At 39.3% G+C, this 20,596-nt stretch overlaps 1 protein-coding gene across 1 annotated transcript in view; it reads left to right on the top strand.

Annotated features, from left to right (window-relative positions):
- Nucleotides 1–20,596, top strand: part of LOC126101255 (sodium channel protein Nach-like) — a 177,604-nt gene that overhangs the window by 74,480 nt on the left and 82,528 nt on the right. The window contains exon 5 of the mRNA XM_049911943.1: nucleotides 4,569–4,662. Coding sequence (XP_049767900.1) covers nucleotides 4,569–4,662 — 94 coding nt within the window. The remainder of the gene's footprint in view (nucleotides 1–4,568; nucleotides 4,663–20,596) is intronic.

Raw genomic sequence — 20,596 nt, 5'->3', positions numbered from 1 at the left:
GTAGATTGGCAATGGCAAGGAAACCATTTTTGAAGAAGAGAAATTTGTTAACATCGAGTATAGATTTAAGTGTCAGGAAGTCGTTTCTGAAAGTATTTGTATGGAGTGTAGCCATGTATGGAAGTGAAACATGGACGATAACTAGTTTGGACAAGAAGAGAATAGAAGCTTTCGAAATGTGGTGCTACAGAAGAATGCTGAAGGTTAGATGGGTAGATCATACAACTAATGAGGACGTATTGAATAGAATTGGGAAGAAGAGGAGTTTGTGGCACAACTTAACAAGAAGAAGGGACCGGTTGGTAGGACATGTTCTGAGGCATCAAGGGACCACAAAGTTAGCATTGGAGGGCAGTGTGGAGGGTAAAAATCGTAGAAGGAGACCAAGAGATGAATACACTAAGCAGATTCAGAAGGACGTAGGTTGCAGTAAGCTTGCACAGGATAGAGTAGCATGGAGAGCTGCATCAAACCAGTCTCAGGACTGAAGATCACAACAACACCAATTGATTTATGTAAACCAAGGTTGTCCTTAACAGTGCCAAGAAGTGCTCTGGTTTTAGTTGGAGATCAGAAGACAGTTTTTACTTGATATTTGTGTAAAATGCATCCAACTTTTCCTGATAAGGCCCCACAAAACAGAATGAATGCCATGGCCATGTTTTCCTCAGGTTCTTCATTATTTTCCATTGGTTGTGTTATGAGTGTTGGATGTAGAGCATCCCGGATTTGCCTTTCCTTATAACCGTTCCTCAGAAACAAGAACTTCAGATGGGCCAATTGTTGTTGGAGACTGTCATCATCAGAGAGGGCGTGAGCTCTGTGTACAAGAGTTTTTAGCAAGCCATTCTTCTGAGCAGAGTGGTGGCAGCTATTCACGTGTAGGTATAAGATGGTGTGAGTTTTCTTTCTATACACGCTGTGCCCCAACCTGCCATCATCTCGTATTTGACGAGAACATCCAAGAAGGGTAGCATCCCATCCAATTCTACCTCCAGGGTGAACTAGATATTCTTGTGTCTTGATTCGAGATGTGTGAGAAAGTCTGTCAGCTTGTCTCTTCCATGTGGCCAAGTAACAAATGTGTCATCCATGTATCTGAAGAAACAGGTAGGTTCAATCTGTCAAAGGATTGAAACATTAGTGACAAGTGTTTTTTCTAGAAATGATAAATATGAAACATTTGCACTGCCAACAGCATAAGAGATCTGCAAAGTATCTTGCACAAGCAAGGCTGTCAATGACATTAAAAGCACTGCCTGCCTAACAAATCCAGCTGTAGCAGTGCTAGAACGTAGAGAAGGATCAGATATAGAAGTAAGTGTCAACAGGAAAGCATTTGTAACAATTCCAGCAGCAGCAGCAATAAAAGACCTAGAACCAATGTCTACAGAGGCAAAGGAAACGGTCACAACATGTACATCTACACAACCAACAACAAAATCAGCAACAGATGAGGCAGGAGAAGAGGAAACAACAGCAAGTGAAATGCACAGTCCAGCAAGCAGACAGAAAAAAGTGCCTCCACAAAATCAGAAAGATGTTTTAACATAAAGCACTAAGTGGAGGAGGCCACCATGATAAGTACAACTAAATGTTTAATAGTACTTCAACAAAATATACAATCAATAAAAGATGAAGTTCAGCAACTAGAAATAAGTTTACCAACATTAGACAGTTCAATTGTGTGCCTCACAGAACACTGGTGCAAAGGGAATGAAATCTCATATTTAGCCTTAGCCTCATATGAACTTGCTTGTTTCTACAGTAGTCTCTCCGTGAAAGGTGGGAGTTCATGTATTTATGTGAAGAGAGGTATTTCATTTTAAGACAGAAATGACCTTACTGCATTAAGTGTTGATAAACGTTTTGAAATCTCAGCTATTGAAGTAACAAAACACAACACATCAAAACAATTAATGGTAATTTGTGTGTACCTATCACCGAGTGGTGATGTGGATATTTTTTTCTCAAAACTAAATCAGACACTAGCTGAGGTATCTTGCTCAAAAACAAGCATAATCGTCTGTGGGGATCTCAATATTAGTACAATGAAGTCAGACAATGTCAGCCATGCCTATTTAAACATTTTGCATAGTTATGGTATGACTTCACTTGCAAGCTGTCCCACTAGAGTAACCAAACAATCTTCTACGTTGATAAAGCATGTAGCAACAGATATAGACAGGAAATGCTGCTAAACCCCTCTTTCCTTGAGCCAGCATGTAGCACTGAAATCTACCTGGTTGACACAGAGGAAGTGGCTGGGAACTGGTCAGTTTAAATCTGGAAGGCCATTGGTGATGCTAATGCTGGTTCCAGAGCTTCTTATGTGGGTACAAAGACTTCTGGGATAGAGGCATCCCTAAGGGTTGTGGCAGATTGGTAATTCAACCATTGGTGAATTCAGTCAATGTCTATGGGTGTGTCCTGCAGTTCACAGGAAGGGAGGATAAGGCAGCCATCCGTTGTGACCTGAGAGTAGGAGAACTATGATGTAGTTGTGATGGTGGTGATGACAGTGGACATCCTGATGAGGGAGCCACTGACTGGGGTGCCATAACAAGAGTTGGTTGTCGTGCAAGAGCTTTATCCCACATGTTGTAGCCATCAACACCACAAACACCCCTGCTGTTCCAACACTGTCCCCAGATCCTCACCACATTCGATCCAAATGTACTTCCCCACACCATGGTACCCACATGGAATGACATGGGTGTGTCTGCTTTGAGTTGTGGGTGTGAATACATGGTATGCATAAGTATCCTGTGAGGGCCCATTTGAGGCTGGATAGAAAGGGGAAATGGTAAGATTGAAGATGTACTCTATGGTCGCACCATGACCATTGTTGTTGGTTGTTGGAGGCAGACAATCTATGGGAATAGTGATCGTTAACCATATGGACATCAAGATACAGCCACTTGAAGTTCGCATGAACTTTGTCCCATGGCTGCATTGGATCAGACCGTGGCTGACTAGCTGAGTTGAGGCTGGCTGGTGTGCTTGGCAAATGGCACACTGTCACACCATCTGTGCAATATTGTCATCCATACAAGCCAGCAGATGCAGTGGGATACCAGTAGCTTCTTCCTAGATTTCCTCCAGTGTGATTGATATAGGAGCCAAAGCATCTGATGTTGCAGGCAGGATGGCACCACCCTCTGGCACCTTTTATTGCAGTCTAACTAAACAATGAAAAATTTTGGATGTAATAACAACAAAACAAAAAGGATAGACTGCTACTCGCCACACAGAAGAGGCACTGAGTGGTAGACAGGCAAACTGAAAAAACACTGCTACATATTATTCGGCTATCAGGCTAGTTCCTTCATCAGATGTAAATAAAAACAAAACTCACACACATTCACACAAGCACAACTCACACACAAATGACAACTGGTAGGGTAGTGGTGGGGAAAGATGCTAGGACCACCTGTGGGAGTGTGCAGGGGTACATTAGAGGCACAAAATAGTGGACTATGTGCAGCAGTGGGAGGCATTGCTTCTTTAGGGGGAGATGGGAGAGGGAAAGGGGTAGGAGAGAAGTAGAGAAGGGGAAAGAACTGTGCAGGTGCACTGGTGGCCTAGAAGGCATGTTAGGGCTGGATGGATAGGCAGATGAAGGACAGGGTCTGCTTCACAGACTGTCATATGGACTGTTCCCACCAATATCAGATTTTGTGAATTGTGCAGGTGGGAACTCTGCCTGTAACATATCCTGCATTTTCTGTCCTCAACCTGCCTATGCCCTTCCCTGCTCCAACTCCAGCCCTATAAATGCCTTCCATCCTGTTAGTACACCTGCATAATCCTCTCCCCTTCTCTACTTCTCTCCCCTTCTACACTTCTCTTCTCCCCCTTTTGCCCCCCCCCCCTCCCCCCCAGGACAGCCTTTTTATCCTACGCCCGGCACCAGCAGTACTAGCATCTTCCCACACCTCTACCCTTCTGTTGCTAAATCTCCCCACCCCATGCCTCTTTTGTACCCCCACTACCTACACCAGCAAAGATTGCTCAGCCCTTTGTGCCCAGGGATAAAAGTGGCCATGTGTGTGTGAGCTGTGACTGTGTATCGGTTTTTTTTGTCTGCATCTGATTAAGGTCTAAGAACAATAACTGCATAATATCTAACAACATTTTACCTTGTCTCTGACTGTCACTCAACACCTCCTCTATGAGATGAGTAGTAATCCATTTTTTCCAAATTGCTGTAATCTTATAACTCTATTGATATATCAATTTTTGTAATGTCATTCAAGGAGGGTTAAGGTAAACTGTGACTAACAGAATGATAAATAAACACTTATGACAACTTTTGTCACTAGTGCTCACATTCCGTCATTTACTGAATTAATACCATCTTAGAAAACTGTCCACAGACTCCAAGGAACAACTCAAGAAATCATATGTGCATGTATTACAAAGCATAGCTTACAAGTAAATATACACAGATAAGCACCCTCCATCAGTTCCCAACATATTTTGCTTCAAGCAAACAATAGTATTTCAGGATTATCTTTAAAATGACAATTTACAATGTTACTTACAGTTATTTTTGTTTTTTTCAGCCATCTAAGATACAATGCATCTCCTCTTAATATGGTATCAGATGCTAACACAGGGCCAGGAAGATTGTATTTTGAAATTGGAGAACCAGTCATGGTAAGCATGAAGATTACATGAAAAGTAAAAATAGAAGTAGAATAAAAAAGGAATAAAAGTTATTTTTATAGTTAACAATAATGCTATTTTCTCTACTGTAATCACAAGGTGCCACAATTCACTGAAATTTAACTGCAATGCTGTTGCCCTCAAGAAATTAAATTTAAACTACCCCATTGATTCCAATGCCTCCAAGTACACTGTTCATACTGTGTTTAATTTCCTTATTGAAAGAGGAGAACTAGCTGATAACATAAATAAAAAATGAATTTGTTTTTATAGTACACATATTATGATTAAGCAAAATGAGACAAACCAGCATTTCAAAGGTGTAGAAATGATTTTCATTATGCAGTAAAGAGTGGAAAGCTGCCCAACACGGATATCTAAATCTATGAGTATTAACTATACAGTTAGAGACATCTATAAGCAGTGCCCATAAACATCAGGAACATTATAGACTGCTTTTCACTAAACAATTACAGGTGCCATAAGCCATACGTAGGTTGTATGCTGAAAATTATAACTGAAGTTCAAAAATAAATTTTGGTACCTGTGACATTGCTTTATTTTTTAAATGAGCTCTAACTGTTTTATTAGTTTTGCCTGTTGTGTCATTTTCAGTCATCTATAAAGATACAATGATTAGAATAACAGTATTACAACAGATTTGCAGTTTGTTAACATTCATATACCTACGAGCTTTGATATTATGTTATGGCATAGGAATAGGTTAAAATTATGTTCTTCGAGGCTATGCCACTCATGATCAAAATATAGCCAATGGGTGTTACCAGTGACACAAGTAGATTTGTTATTTACATTCAGGTTAAAGCCAGTCAATGTGAGGCAGATATAACATTGAAAGATATACAGAGTGAGTCACTTAACATTACCACTGGAAACACCTCCCAAATCACAACAAACACTGAATAACCAATCCTATGAACCAAAAGTGAGGAGAGGGGCTGGTGGAACTGATTAATACAAACCACTGAGAAATGCACGGAAGTAAGATTTTCAACACATACTTATGTTTTTCAAATGGAAACCTGTTATTATTTTCAGTACAACTGAAAATAGAAACAAATACTTAATCAATGCTGTTTGTTACATTGTAAAATGTTAAGTACATCCAGAGTAATTTGTAACATAAAGTTGATGCTTGAAACCTCAGATGTTCAGCTGCATGTTGTAACAGACAAGATCTGTAGAGTATGTTTACAAAGACTACAATGTTTATGAGTTTGGCTGTCTCAGTGTCTGCATGTAACACTTGTTGAATTAGTCCTTGTACTCAGTATAACTGTAGTTCACTGTGTTACCGGTTGTCTGTGATAGCATACTGTACACAAGTAAGAACAGAAGTATGCACAGTAGGAACGCGAGAAGGTCACAAGTACAACACAGTGTACAGTGTTGGAAGAACTGTGAAAATGGTTTATTCTAAATGAAAAGGCAGAGATGATACCCATCTATGGCGAGTGTAGACAACATGCAGCTGCATCCCGTAGATTATATGCAGAAAGGTACTAGGACAGAGATCATCCAACACGCTGCATATTTCAAAACATCTACAAACAATTGTGTGCAACAGGTATGGTCATATCATGCAAATGGGTCCGTAACAAACCCATCACAGGAGAAGCAGGTGCAGTTGGTGTGTTAGCTGCTGTTGCCGTGAACCCACAGATGAGTTCACATGACATCGCTAGAGGCAGTGCAATGAGCCAAAGTAGGGCAATGCGCATACTTCATTGTCACAAATTTCACCTGTATTATGTGTTGCTGTATCAGCATTTACATGGAGATGACTTTGATAACTGAGCAAATTTCTGTCAATGGGCATTAACAGAGAATGCATTGCAGCTCTATCTGTTTACCAATGAAATAGGTTTCAGTGCAGTGAATTTATGAAACATGCATTACTGGTCTGTGGACAATCCTCACTGTCTTCGACAGGTAGAGTGACAGCGACTGTGGAATGTAAATGTTTGGTGCAGAGTAATTGGACACCATCTCATTGGTCCTCACTTCATTGAAGGCTTCCAAACAGCTGCAAAATACATCAACTTTCTACAAAATGATCTGCCAACACTGCTAGAAAATGTCCCGCTGGAAATGTGTAGACGTATGTGGTATCAACATGTTGGTGCTCCTGCACATTCTGCTGACCCTTGACAGAATGATTTATGAGTGTTTCATAGGACATGGCAGATGCATAACTTGGTCAGCCCATTCTCTTGATCTGACATCTTTAGACTTCTTTCTGTGGGGTATGTTAAAGGAGAACATGTACCATGATGGGCCTACTACCCCAGAGAATATAAAACATCATATTGAGACAGCCTGTGGCAACATTACACCAGATGAACTGCATTGTGTAAGACATTAATTAAATGGTAAATTTCAAATGTGTGCAGCAAATAATGGGCACCACTTTGAACATTTATTGGCCTGAAATTTTGTGACACCCTCTTTTACATTCTGTAATTGAAAACAAAAAACAAATTTGTAAGTTTAACTACATTCTCATGTTAATGTACATTTGCTTCTAGAAAATCAGTGCTGTACAGTATTCTTCAGAGAAAAAGACTGATAAAAATGTTTGCATGTGGACATAACTTCGTGTCCCTTCTGTACCTACATTACATCACTGTTCTTTTTGTATCCCTAATCAATTTGGTTTTCTCTGATACACACAATTGAACTGCTGAGGAGTTACTCAAGTGTCAACTTTATGTTACAAATTACTCTGGATGTAATCAACATTTTACAATGTAAGAAACAGCATTGATTAAGTATTTTTTTCTATTTCCAGTTGTGCTAAAAATAATAACACGTTTCCATTTAAAAAGCATAAGTATGTTTTGAAAATCACACATCCATGCATTTCTCAGTGGTTTGCGTTAACCAATTACACCAGCCCCTCTCCTCACTTTTGGTCTGTGGAATTGGTTATTCGGCATTTGTTGTGCTTTGGGAGGTGTTTCCAGTGGTAATGTTAGGTGACTCACCCTGTATGTATAGCAGATAGTAACTAGTCAGCTGTACATTATCAGTCATGATACATCATTACGATTATCACAACAAGAATGAGGGAGAGAGAAATGACTGTAATAACAACTGGTGGGGAATGATTGAGGAGACTGATACAGGAAGATGGAAAAAACTACTGAGAAATAAACAAGCAGGGGAAAAAAGCAGAAGCAGTTTGGTAGAGTGTCAGAAGCCTGATATGGAGCAAGGATGTACCCCAAATAAGTAAAAAGGTTAAATACCAGTCATGCTATGTCCCGATCCTGACATATGCATCCAAAACCTGGGTTGTGAAAGGAAGAGAGAAAAGCAAAGTACAGGCTAGTGAGATGAAATTCTTGAGGACAGTATTGGAGTGACAAAGATAGACAGGTTAAGAAATAAGGATCCGAGAGTTAATGAAGGTGGAACCTACAGGAGGAGATAGAGAAATCAAGGTTGAGTTGGTATGGGCATTTAAGGGAATGGAGGAGAAGAGGATACCCAGGAGGAAACATGAGATGAAACTGAAAGGAAAGAGACCAAGAGGAAGACCGAGAGACAGATGGCTGAAAGGAATGCAGGGATGCATCCAGAAGAGTGGAGAAGACTGGACCAATGTGAAGATGGAAAGATGGTGGCAAGACAGAAGATGATGGAGAGGCTTATGTTCCAAACAGACCTGGCCAGAGGCTGGAAAATGTCCAAGATGATGATGATGATACTCCATTTTATGTTGTTTAATTTTGAGTGGACCATGTACTTCTTAGTGTGGTTTGCATAATTAAAATGTGTACTTGTAGTACATTAGAGTAAATGCCTAAAACAATTTCAGAATTTCTTCAATTTATTGAGTATATATTTTGGGTTCTATTTGAAGATACTGTAAATCTCAGTTTCTTCAATAGCGTTCATTAGAAAGAAAGCCAATGTTCTAGTTTTAGATCTGAATAAACGAGCCCATGAGCAAAATAGGATTGCAAATGAAGTTGCTAGGGCTATTGCAGAATAAATAAATCACAGGAAAGAGAGGGATAATAATAAGACACGAAAAATCTTTATGCATGTGAATTTAACAAGAAATTAACAATAAACAAAGCTATTGACCTGAAAGCAGATGAGAGTGGTACTTTAGTCATTAAAAATGAGGAAGATTATGTGAGTAAAGTACATGACTTTATTGCCACTAAAAATGTTATGAAACTAAGTAGGGATCCTACCATCAGGTTTAATGCTTGTATAAGGTCAAGAGTATTTTAAAAATGTGTAATTTCATCCTGACAGAGAGGAAAGTCAAAAAGAGTGTGGTCATAAGCCCAAAATGTTCATGCTTCAGACTCATCTTGAAAGCCATAAGGCTGGATATCGCATGTGACCTATAGCGAATCATAGTGATAGCCCTGCATACAGAATCAGTGCAAAACTTATACTCTAATCAGGAAAGAATACACTTTTGAGAGAGACTATACAGTTGAAAATGCTGTTGTATGGCTACCCAGGTTAAAGATATACTAATACCTGTAGGAGGAAAATTCATATCATTCAATAAACTACATCTGTTCACTAACATGTCAATAACAGAAGCCACTGGCATTATCTAGTGTTTCCCAAAAACATTGACAATGCTGAAAATGTTGTGAGGGAGTGAGGGAAGACACACTGATCAGTTTTCATGAAGGAACCCATATCCGGAAACACATGGCTTGGGTGCTGAGGGGCATTGTAGTCTGAGATGGGTGTGTGTTTCACATGATGTCAGCAAAGCCAGCATGAGTAGCACATCATTCTGTCTGCATTACAAATGGGTTTCAAACTTTGTAAGTACCCCTGTGTCAGTGCACAGCCTACGTCAGCAATGCTGAGCCTCATGCAGATGATCCAGTATGTGTGGATGTCTTTGAAGTATTTCAATTGCTCTGTCACTCCAGGCAACAAGGTCCTCCACTGATGTTACAGATGTGCCCCACACCATACTCTTCATACTACCCCACAGAAAACAGTCAAGAGGTGTCAGATCTAGTGATCATGTTGGCCGTGGAACTAATCCTCCTCTACCAATCCATCAATTGGGATATGCTATGCTGAGGTGATTCTGCACATTGATATCAAAGTGTGCTGGAGCCAGTGGTGGATACAGAAAAACCTCAAGAAGAGGGCACTACAGATATCTTGAGCTATCTTCACTTTTACCGTAATAAAAAATAATCAAGTCACATGCAAATTTTAAGAAAGCTTTATTTAAACTGATTATAGACATATACAAGACAATGCCATCTTGTGGTATAAAAAAGTCACAATTATGGTTCTCTTCCTTAAATGATGAATTCTATGTGCCTATTCTCCCTGGCAAATTAGTTAATTACATTGAAATCTATGATAATGTCTCAGGGAAAAATGTAATTATAAGATTTACATTGGGATCACTAGAATGGCCACGACTTTTTTCATAGGTACGTGATAGCTATCTATGTGCCAGACAGAAATGTATAAAATACGATGATGTGGACATGCGTGCTACATAGGAAAGAACAACTGTGTGCCCCGTGAGTCCCCCGTATGTATCCGCCACTGGCTGGAGCTCTGTTGTGTTCCAGTGACATGTCTATCCAAACATTTAGTAGCACTACATCCAATGGAGTAGGCAAAATATCTCTAATAACTGTGAGGTAGATCAGTCTTGTTATTCAGTTTCGCAGCAGAAATGGCCCAATGATATGTTCACTAATTATTCCACAGTATAATGTCTAAAGGTAGTCTTCATAGCTGTACTAACATGTAGATAAATTTTTCCTGTTGTCCAATATACAACTAAAATGAAAGTCACTAACAAGGGCAAAGTGTGCTTGGATGAGTATGAGGTAACAATTAAAATCCTCACTTGGCAGCTGGCATAATCAAACAAAACAGTCTGAGTTCTATCTGAGAGGGCTTTTAACTTATCCAGCCCAGTGGGCCAATAAGTTAAACGATGTGGCCACACTAGTGTCTGTGTGCAGCTGCAGCCTTCACTTTTTCATCTGTTACAGTACTTGCTACAAAAAATTCAGTTAGCTAATGTGTACTTCACAGGAACACTTGCTGGACCAGTTGGAATGGAATGTATATGGTTTTAGTAAGGTATCAAACCCACTTTTCCTGTGTCTGATCTATAAACCTCCTGTGTTTGATGTCAGTGTTGCAGCAGTTTCAAGAGTCTGTCACTCTGTGTGTGGATGGATGCTGAAAGAGAGCATAAATTGTCTTGCACATTACTTGAATGGGATAAATGACTGGACTTTAAACATTCTGTATTAACACTTTCAAATAATGCAAAATCCAGGGTGGAATAATGGTGATATTATGAAAAGGATAGATTGCTCCTCACCATATACTGGAAATGTTAAGTCACAGACAGGCACAACAAAAAAGATTATTAAACAAGTAAGCTTTTGATGAAAAACACTTCTTCTGCATTAGGCAAAACACACACACTCATACATACACCACATATTCACACAAATGCAACTCTGGAGCACTTGATCACTGTCTCTGACTGTGTGACATTCCTGGTCATAAATCAACTTGTAGTGTCTTGGTGGCAGCAATCACAGCAAAACATTGGCTGTAGATTTGGGTGCATACAGCACTATCTACATCCAATAATGTGGTCGACACACACACAGTTAGTTTTACAGGTTTTACTTCCATAGACATCAGACCCTCTCTCTGAATTAGTTATGACCAGTCATGTATTAATTATGTAATTAAGCTTCATTTACCAGGTATGCACATACTGCACCTTCTAATTATATAACAACAGTCACTGTGCAGTATAACCTAGCCAACCAAGAACAGTCTCATTCAAATGAACAATCATTGTTAACTGTCCTCACTGGCCATCTTCTTATTCACAACAACATATCATTGCACCATTACCATATTATTGTTCAGACTGACATGGGTTTCACACTTGGAATCTAGGCACTGACTGTCTCACAAATTCAAGTTAATATGCATGTGTTATTAACAGTTCTAATTCACAGTCTGGTTTCATTTTATGTTAAACACATTACTGCACAAGTACATAATGGCTGTTTTGACTGACACAGGTTTCATGCTCAAAATCTTGGAACAGATTGACTTACAATGGCTTCAAGCCCAGTGATTATATAGCTTTTCAAAAATGGCTACTGAAGTTTCACATTGTTAACTATGTAATTTCAATCATTTACAATTAGAATTTTACATCCTAAATTAACTGAATAGTGCAGAAAAATTGGTTTTGGTCTGAACTTTATGTTACAGTACAGTTTTGAGTGAAATAAACCTTCTTGATGACAAAAACTACAAAAATAGCTAAATAAACAACACCATACATAAAAGTGTTACTTATTGCAAACAAATTAAGTGCTGATGTTCCTACCATGTTTTAGAAATCAGCTCCATGAATACTTTAAGGCTTTCTATGGGATATTTTCCTAACTTTATTAGTAATACAGTAATTACAACTGTTTACACATCAACAGTGTGACTGGAACAGGAAATAATTACTGTTAGTTAATTGAACTGAGCTTCAGTAAAACTAGTTACTTGAAATGGTTCAAATTAATTGAGAAACTATTCTGATTAATGTAATTTAGCAAAGTGGGGCCTGGTCTTATACTCAGAATAACAGAATGACAGCCTTATCCAATGGCACATCTCTCACTAACACTAATGATAATTAAGAAAGCAAGAAAATATATCATTTCAGGAGGCAAATAATAATAAAAAATTGGGAATGGGTCCCAGCTTGCGTTGCTACAGCTGCTGAGATCAGACTGCAAGCAACTGCACATGATGGGAAAAGCAATCTGGGTGGTGGGGGCAAGGAGGAGGCTGGGAGGTGAAGGATAGCAGGGTAGGAGTGAGAGACAGTAAAGTGTTTCTTGTGGAAACATACAGGGACAAGGTGGAGAGAGTGTAGGGTACCTACCTGCAATTGGATGTTGAACAGCAGAGGGTGGGGTGAACAGGAAAGAAAAGAATTGAAAAAACTGTGGATATGTATTTGGAACAGATGGCTGTGTAGTACCGGAGTGGGAACAGTGAAGAGACTAGAGTGTAAGGAAAAAGACTAATGAATGTTCAGGGCAGGAGGCTTATGGGAATGTAGGATATATTTCAGGCAGAGTTCCTACCTGCACAATTCAGCAAAGCTGGTGTTGGTAGGGAGGATCCAGATGGCACAGGCTCTGAAGCAGTCATTGAAATGAAGAATGTCATGTTGGGCAGCATGCTCAGTAACTGGATGATCCAGCTGTTTCTTAGCCACTGTTAGTTTGTGGCCATTCATGTGGATAGACAGCATGTTGGAGGTCATGGCCATGTAGAATGGAGCACAGTGATTGCAGCTTAGCTTGCAGATCACATGACTAGTTTCACAGGTAGCCCTGCCTGTAATGGAATAGGTGATGCTTGTGACCAGACTGGAGTAGGTGGTGGTGGGAGGATGTATGGGATAGATATTGCATCTAAGTCTATAAGAGGGATATGAGCCATGAGGCAAGCAAGTGGTTGGGAGGGGAAGGGGTGCAAGGATGGGTGAAGATATTGTGTAGGTTCGATGGGTGGCAGAATACATGACAGTGTTCTACCCACTATTCTCCCCACACCTCCTGCAGTAGTATTCTGCCACTCACAGGGCCTACACAATATCCTCTTCCATTGCTACACAATCCCTGCTCCCAATCACTTGCCTCATGGCTCATATCCCTGTAATAGACCCAGATGCAAGACCTGTCCCATACATCCTCCTATCACCACCTACTCCAGTATGGTCACAAGCATCACATATGCCATCAAAGGGAGGGCTACATGTGAAACCAGTCATGTGATCTGCAAGCTAAGCTGCAACCACTGTGTTGCATTCTAGGTGGGCATGATGACCAACAAGCTGTCTTTCTGCATGAACGGCCACTGATTAACAGTGGCCAGGAAAGAGCTGCACCTTTCAGTTGCTGAGCATGCTACCCAACATGACATTCTTCATTTCAGTGACTTCTTCACAGCCTGAGCCATGTGGATCCTTCCCACCAATGCCAGCTTTTCTAAATTTTGCAGGTGGGATCTCGCCCTGCAATATGGCCTCAGACTCAACCTTTGTTAGTCATTGTTCTTCACCCACCCATCCCCTTCCCTTCTCTCCTCTTTGGCTCCCCCACTCTCTGTTCAACCTCCTGATTGCACCTGCTCCTTACCCCTACCACCCAGACTGCTTCTCCCATCGTGTGCAGTTGCTCACAGTCTGGACCTGGCAGTCAAAGACAGTGGTCCTGCATTTGCATGAATGTGTGTGTCTGTGTTTTGTCTAATTCAGAAGAAGGCTTTTTGGCCAAAAGCTTACTTGTTTAGCAGTCTTTTTATTGTGCCTGTCTGTGACTCTCAGCTTTCCACTGTATGGTGAGTAGCAATCTGTATTAACACTTTCTCTTACAAAAACACTGTGTCTCAATATACAATATGGATTGACACATCTTTTTCATAGCTTGCAAAATGCCAAGACAAGAAGGTATTTCAGCAGTCATTTATCTTTTCATGGCATTCATTGCAGCCATAGCCTTTTCATTTTATCTTTGTCTTCTAAACATCTTCAAAACACGACCTCAAGGAACAAGTGGCCCCACACAGTTGGAGATGCTCACTTGCTGTCCTGCCTTGTAGAAGTTATGGGTTGAAGACATTCTCCCATCTGCACATATTTATATGTCCCACAGTGGGATTTTTTGACACTTACTTACTAAGGAATATCACAGAAGCCTGGGAAGGGGCATGTCATTTCCTAAAAATGTTATGTCATACTTCATAGAACTAGCAGCACTTGCTCATTGGCAGGGCAGACAAAAGGGATTCTGCTTTATACCCTCTTTTATGAATCAGTAGAGGCCACAAAGCCCCATCATTTTTGGACTGGCATATGGCAGTCTCCACGTATCAGCTCTTTCAAGTGATAGGACAACGAGAGCTGTTTGACATGCCAGATCACTGATGGTATTCTCTAAAGAAAATATTTCATTCTGATTGTTGTGTCTGCTAGTTTTAGCACTTTCCGAATATGTAGACACTAAAAGCCTAATTTCAGTATAAGACAAATATACACTGTCCGTGTAAAAAGTTCTGAGACTGATTTTATTCCTGGAGTATAGTGATGTCAGAGTAATAACTACCAAGGCACCTCAGCAGCTTGAATTACCAACTGTAAACAACAGTTTACAGGGCATTCTCTTGCTCTTGGGGTGCAAAACTGCCCCTAAAGATGGAAGAATCAGTGATGATCAACATCATGAGGATGCAGTAGGTAATGGAAACCACTGCATTAAAGACACATAATGTGTATCTACAGATGTGGCCTGTACTTGAAAAAGTGTCATGATGATCTCTCCATTGACAAAAGATTCTGGAATAGTTCCCCATTCAGATCTCTGGGAGGGGACTGCCAAGGGGGAGGTGGGGAGGCGATCATGAGAAAAAGATACAATAATCAACGAAAGGATAACATTCTATGAGTCGAGGCGTGCAATGTCAGAAGCTTGAATGTGGTAGGGAAGCTAGAAAACCTAAAAAGGGAAATGCAAAGACTCAATCGAGATATAGTATGAGTCAGTGAAGTGAAATGGAAAGAAGAAAAGGACTTTTGGTCAGGTGAGTATAGGGTAACATCAACGGCAGCAGAAAATGGTATAACGAGAATAGGATTTGTCATGAATAGGAAGGTAGGGCAGAGAGTGTGTTACTGTGAACAGTTTAGTGATAGGGTTGCACCAGTAACAATAGTTCAGGTATAGATGCCAAAATCGCAAGCTGAAAATGAGGAGATAGGGAAAGTATATGAGGATATTTAAAGGGTAACACGGTACGTAAAGGGAGATGAAAATCTAATAGCCATGGGGGACAGGAATGCAGTTGTAGGAGAAGGAGCAGAAGAAAAGATTACAGGAGAATATGAGCTTGGGACAAGGAATGAGAGATGAGAAAGACTAATTGAGTTCTGTAATAAATTTCACTTAGTAGTAGTGAATACTCTGTTCAAAAATCACAAGAGGAGGAAGTATACGTGGAAAATGCCAGGTGATATGGGGAGATTTCAGATAGATTGCATCATGATCAGACAGAGATTCCAAAATCAGATGTTGGATTGTAAGGCATACCCAGGAGCAGATGAAGGCTCAGATCACAATGTAGTAGTGATGAAGAGTAGGCTGACTTTTAAGAGATTAGTCAGGCAGAATCAATATGCAAAAAAGTGGGATACAGAAGTACTAATGAATGACAACATACACTTGAAGTTCTCTAAGGCTGTAGATACAGCAGTTAAGATCACCCCAGTAGGCAGTACACTTGAAGAGGAATGGACATCTCTAAATGGGCAATCACAGAAGTTAGAAAGGGAAACGCAGGTACAAAGAAGGTAACTGCGAAGAAGCCATGGGTAACAGAAGAAATAATTCAGTTGATGAATGAAAGAAGGAAGTACAAAAACGTTCAGGGAAATTCAGTCACTGAGGAATGAAACAAATAGGAAGTTCAGGGAAGCTAAGAAGAAATGGCGACATGAAAAATGTGAAAAAATTGAAAAAGAAATGATTGCCGGAAGGGCTGACTCAGCATACAGGGAAGCCAAAACAAGCTTTGGTGAACTTATAAGCAAGAATGGTAACATTAAGAGTCCAACGAGAATTTCACTGTTAAATTCAGAGGAGAGTGCAGATATGTTAAAAGTGTACATTGAAGGCCTTTATGAAGGGGAAGATTTGTCTAAAGTGATAGAAGCAGAAACAGGAATCAATTTAGAAGAGAGAGGTGATCCAGTATTAGAATCAGAATTTAAGAGAGTTCTGGAGGACTTAAGATCAAATAAGGCAGAATTCCTAAAACCATTCAGGGAAGTGGCAATAAAAAGACTATTCATGATGGTGTGTAGAATGTATGAGTCTGGTGACATACCATCTGATTTTCGGAAAAATATCACCCACACATTTCTGGAGACTGCAAGAGCTGACAAGTGTGAGAATTATCACACAATCATCTTAACAGCTCATGCATCCAAGTTGCTTACAAGAATAATGTACAGAAGAATGAAAAATAAAATTGAAAGTGTGTTATATAACGATCAGTTTGGCTTGAGGGAAGGTAAAGGCACTAGAGAAGCAATTCTGATGTGATTGATAATGGGAGCACGACTTAAGGAAAATCAAGACATGTTCATAGGATGTGTTGACCTGACAAAAGTGTTTGACAATGTATAATGGTGCAAGATGTTCAAAATTCTGAGAAAAACAGAGGTAAGCAGTAGGAAAAGATGGGTAACATACAATATGTGCAAGAGTGGATGACCAAAAACAAAGTGCTCAGATTAAAAAGGGTGTAAGACAAGGATGTTGTCTTTCACTCCTACTGTTCAAGTTGTACCTCAAAGAAGCAATGATGGAAATAAAATAAAGATTCTGGAGTGGAATCAAAATTCAAGGTGAAAAGGATATCTATTATACAATTTGCTGATGGCATTTCTATCCTAATTGAAAGTGAAGAAGATTTACAGGATCTGCTACATGGAATGAATCGTCTAATGGGTACAGAATATGGATTGAGAGTAAATTGAAGAAAGACTAAAGTAATGAGAAGTAGCCGAAATGAGAACTGTGAGAAACTTAACATTAGGATTGATGGTCATGAAGTAGATGAGGTTAAGGAATTCTGCTACCTAGGCAACAAAATAACTAATTAAGGACAGAGCAAGGAGGATATCACAATCAGACTAGCACTGGCAAAAAGGGCATTCCTGGTCAAGAAAAGTCTACCAGTATCAAACATAGGCCTTGATATAAGGAATAAATTTCTGACAATGTATGTTTGAAGCACAGCATTGTATGGTAGTGAAACATGGACTGTGGGAAAACGAGAACAGAAGAGAATCAAAGCATTTGAGATGTGGTGCTACAGATGAATGTTGAAAATTAGGTAGACTGATAAGGTAAGCAATGAGGAGATTTTGCACAAAATTGGGGAGGAAAGGAATATATGGAAAACACTGACAAGGAGAAGGGACAGAATGATAAGACATCTGTTAAGACATCAAGAAGTAACTTCCATAGTACTAGAGGGGGCTGTAGAGGGCAAAAACTGTAGAGGAAGACAGAGATTGGAATACATCCAGATGTGCACACATTGACTCCTAAGAAAAATGAGACACAAGGACATTTGCCGTGACTTGAGTGAAATACGAAACACGGACAATTCACTCCTATAAAAAAATCAATATGGGTGATGAGACTTGGTGTTATCAATATAAACCTACCACAAAATGATAAAATGCAGAAATTTATATGAAGGACCAACACTTTGATGACATAGTCAACATTCAAACCAATGACACATCAGCTGAACGATATCTTGAACATTGACTTTTCTGACTGTTTGACATGATTGTATGAACGTTCTGTGCACTGTGTTCATGTGGCATGAGACTATGTGGAGCACTTGAAGTATTAAAACATCATCTTCACCTATCTCTATTCTTATTTATGCAGTCACAAAACTTTCTGGAGTGATAGGGTAAGCTAGCTGCCACGCAACTGATGACAATTTCCTTTATAGATACATTATTAATACCATGCCCTGTCAGGCATCATGTATCAAAGCAGAAATAGGCATTCAAGTAGCACTCAAAGAAAAATAAACTTTGAGTGCAGTTTACAGCAATTAATAGTTTTACTGATAGCACATCTAGAGAGTGCACACAATTGCAAAACAATTTTTCTAATTTCTGTCATGAGAGCAGAAAACTTAAAAAACTGTCAGCTTGTTTATAATTCACATGCATTGATCTCCACAACTGTAAGTGTTGACAAATAATTGTGATCTTTAGAGCGACACACTATTGATCTATAATTAGCATTTTATTGACATATATAACAATAATCACACAATAGTGTATTACAACCTAACACTAAAACATATAGTGATTTGAAATGACACTAAAAAAACTGAGGTGCAGTAAAAAGATGGTGTACCTATTAACTCTATCCATTTCACATAACACTGATCAACAAACACAGTCACTGATGCCTCAAGTGCTGCCCTTATAATGTTTCCTTTTTTGTTCCCCTATATATTGCTCACAGTGGTTTGCCATCAAAAAGAAAAACACTTCACCAATTTTAATAATACTGAAGGATAGCAAAGACTATGAAAAAATTATTGCAGTTCATATTCTTGTTTGATAACCTTGCAAATCAGGATAGTAAGAAGAAAAGAAACAGACAACTGCATGGCAAATGATTTTCTCAAAGACACATGTTCATGAATGTGTTTTCTTTATTCCTTTTGTTTCAGAAATGACACAAAAACTAAATTTCATATGTAAGTAATGTTCAGAGTGTTTATTTGATGTGATATCTACCTTTAGCATGATCTAATCTGAAATGACTTCACCTCAGTTGGTAGCAGGCCACATTATGTTTGAATGGACAGTGGAGCCCAGCAGCCATCACTTTGCCTTGCCAGAGATGAAGAATGTCTACTGGCACATGATAAAATATTTCACTCAGATGAGAACTGAACATGAAACCTTCAGAATACCAACCTGCCCAACCACCCTAATTTGCAAATCCAGACTTTCATTTATACCTGTGAATCCCAACTAAAATCGTTATTTGTGTGTAATTTTGCCACCATAGCCAATATAATTATTGTTCACAAAGGTTGTAACATGTCACCTGATTATATGAACAAATATGAAGTTTAAGCTATATTAACTTGATAACATCAGATTTATATGCCACCTGAAGTATTTTTTCCAACACATGTATTCAACACCTCAAAACAAATACCTCCAAAATCCTTTCAAATTTATTCTGTAATAATATTGTTAGGATGTATATTCTTTGTACTTTGTGATAATGTTTCTCTTTTGCTATATGATCCTTGCATCTAATAATTTCCCAGTGCCATATCTGTTTACAAAATCTGACAGTATATATGTGCTATGTTACAACAGTGAAAGGAACCTGTGACCACTGGAGGTACTCTGTTTTACTTGTTTTATTTTTACTGTCATATACACATTTAGTTTTTTTTCTGAAGTAGTGTTTTCTTTCTCCCACTAGACAGTGCCACAAGTTCCTTCAAAAAAATCTTAACACAAAACACACACACACACACACACACACACACACACACACACACACACACGTCACACTGACAAATGTAAATCCACCTGATGTGGGAGGTTTAAACCTTTGAAATGTGTCATGGACATAAATAAACAGTGACTGGTAACAGTAAACTTGTTGTTTCATTTAACTTGATAGCTTGCTAAATTAATGTTTTAGTTCCTACACATTCAACAAGTGTTAAAAGTATTGGGTAAAACAATTAGAAAGAAATATTTACTTTAGAGAATACCAGCAGCAATCTGCCATGAGAAATAGCTGTTGCCTGATGGAGCTGATGAGTGGACACTGCCACATGCCGATCCAAAAATTGTGCTGCTTTGTGGCATCTAGTGATTCATAGTGAAAGAATCCCTCTCATTTGTCCCACCAGTGCATAAGTGCTGTTAGTACTGCTCAAGCAAGTGTGCCAGTGCAGCACATATTAGCTAACAGCCTTCTTTGTGGCAAGTATTAACATAGATTAAAAACTGGGGCCAGGCTGGTGTGCCCACATGCTTAACTTGAGGTCCATTGGGCTGGATAAGCAAAGCCATCTCAGATAGCACCCAGGCTGTTTGGTTTGATTATGGTAGCCTGCTTACCTCATACTCATCCAAACACACTTTGGGCTGGTTAGCAGCTTTCATTTTAGTTAGACATTTGACTACAGAACAGCAGGAGAAATTTATCCATATCTTAGTACAACTATGTGATTACCTTTAGACATAATATGGTTCTCATTTAGA

Source organism: Schistocerca cancellata, chromosome 9 (assembly GCF_023864275.1).
Source record: "Schistocerca cancellata isolate TAMUIC-IGC-003103 chromosome 9, iqSchCanc2.1, whole genome shotgun sequence".
NCBI lineage: Eukaryota > Metazoa > Arthropoda > Insecta > Orthoptera > Acrididae > Schistocerca > Schistocerca cancellata.
This window is presented reverse-complemented; position numbering and strand designations above follow the sequence as displayed.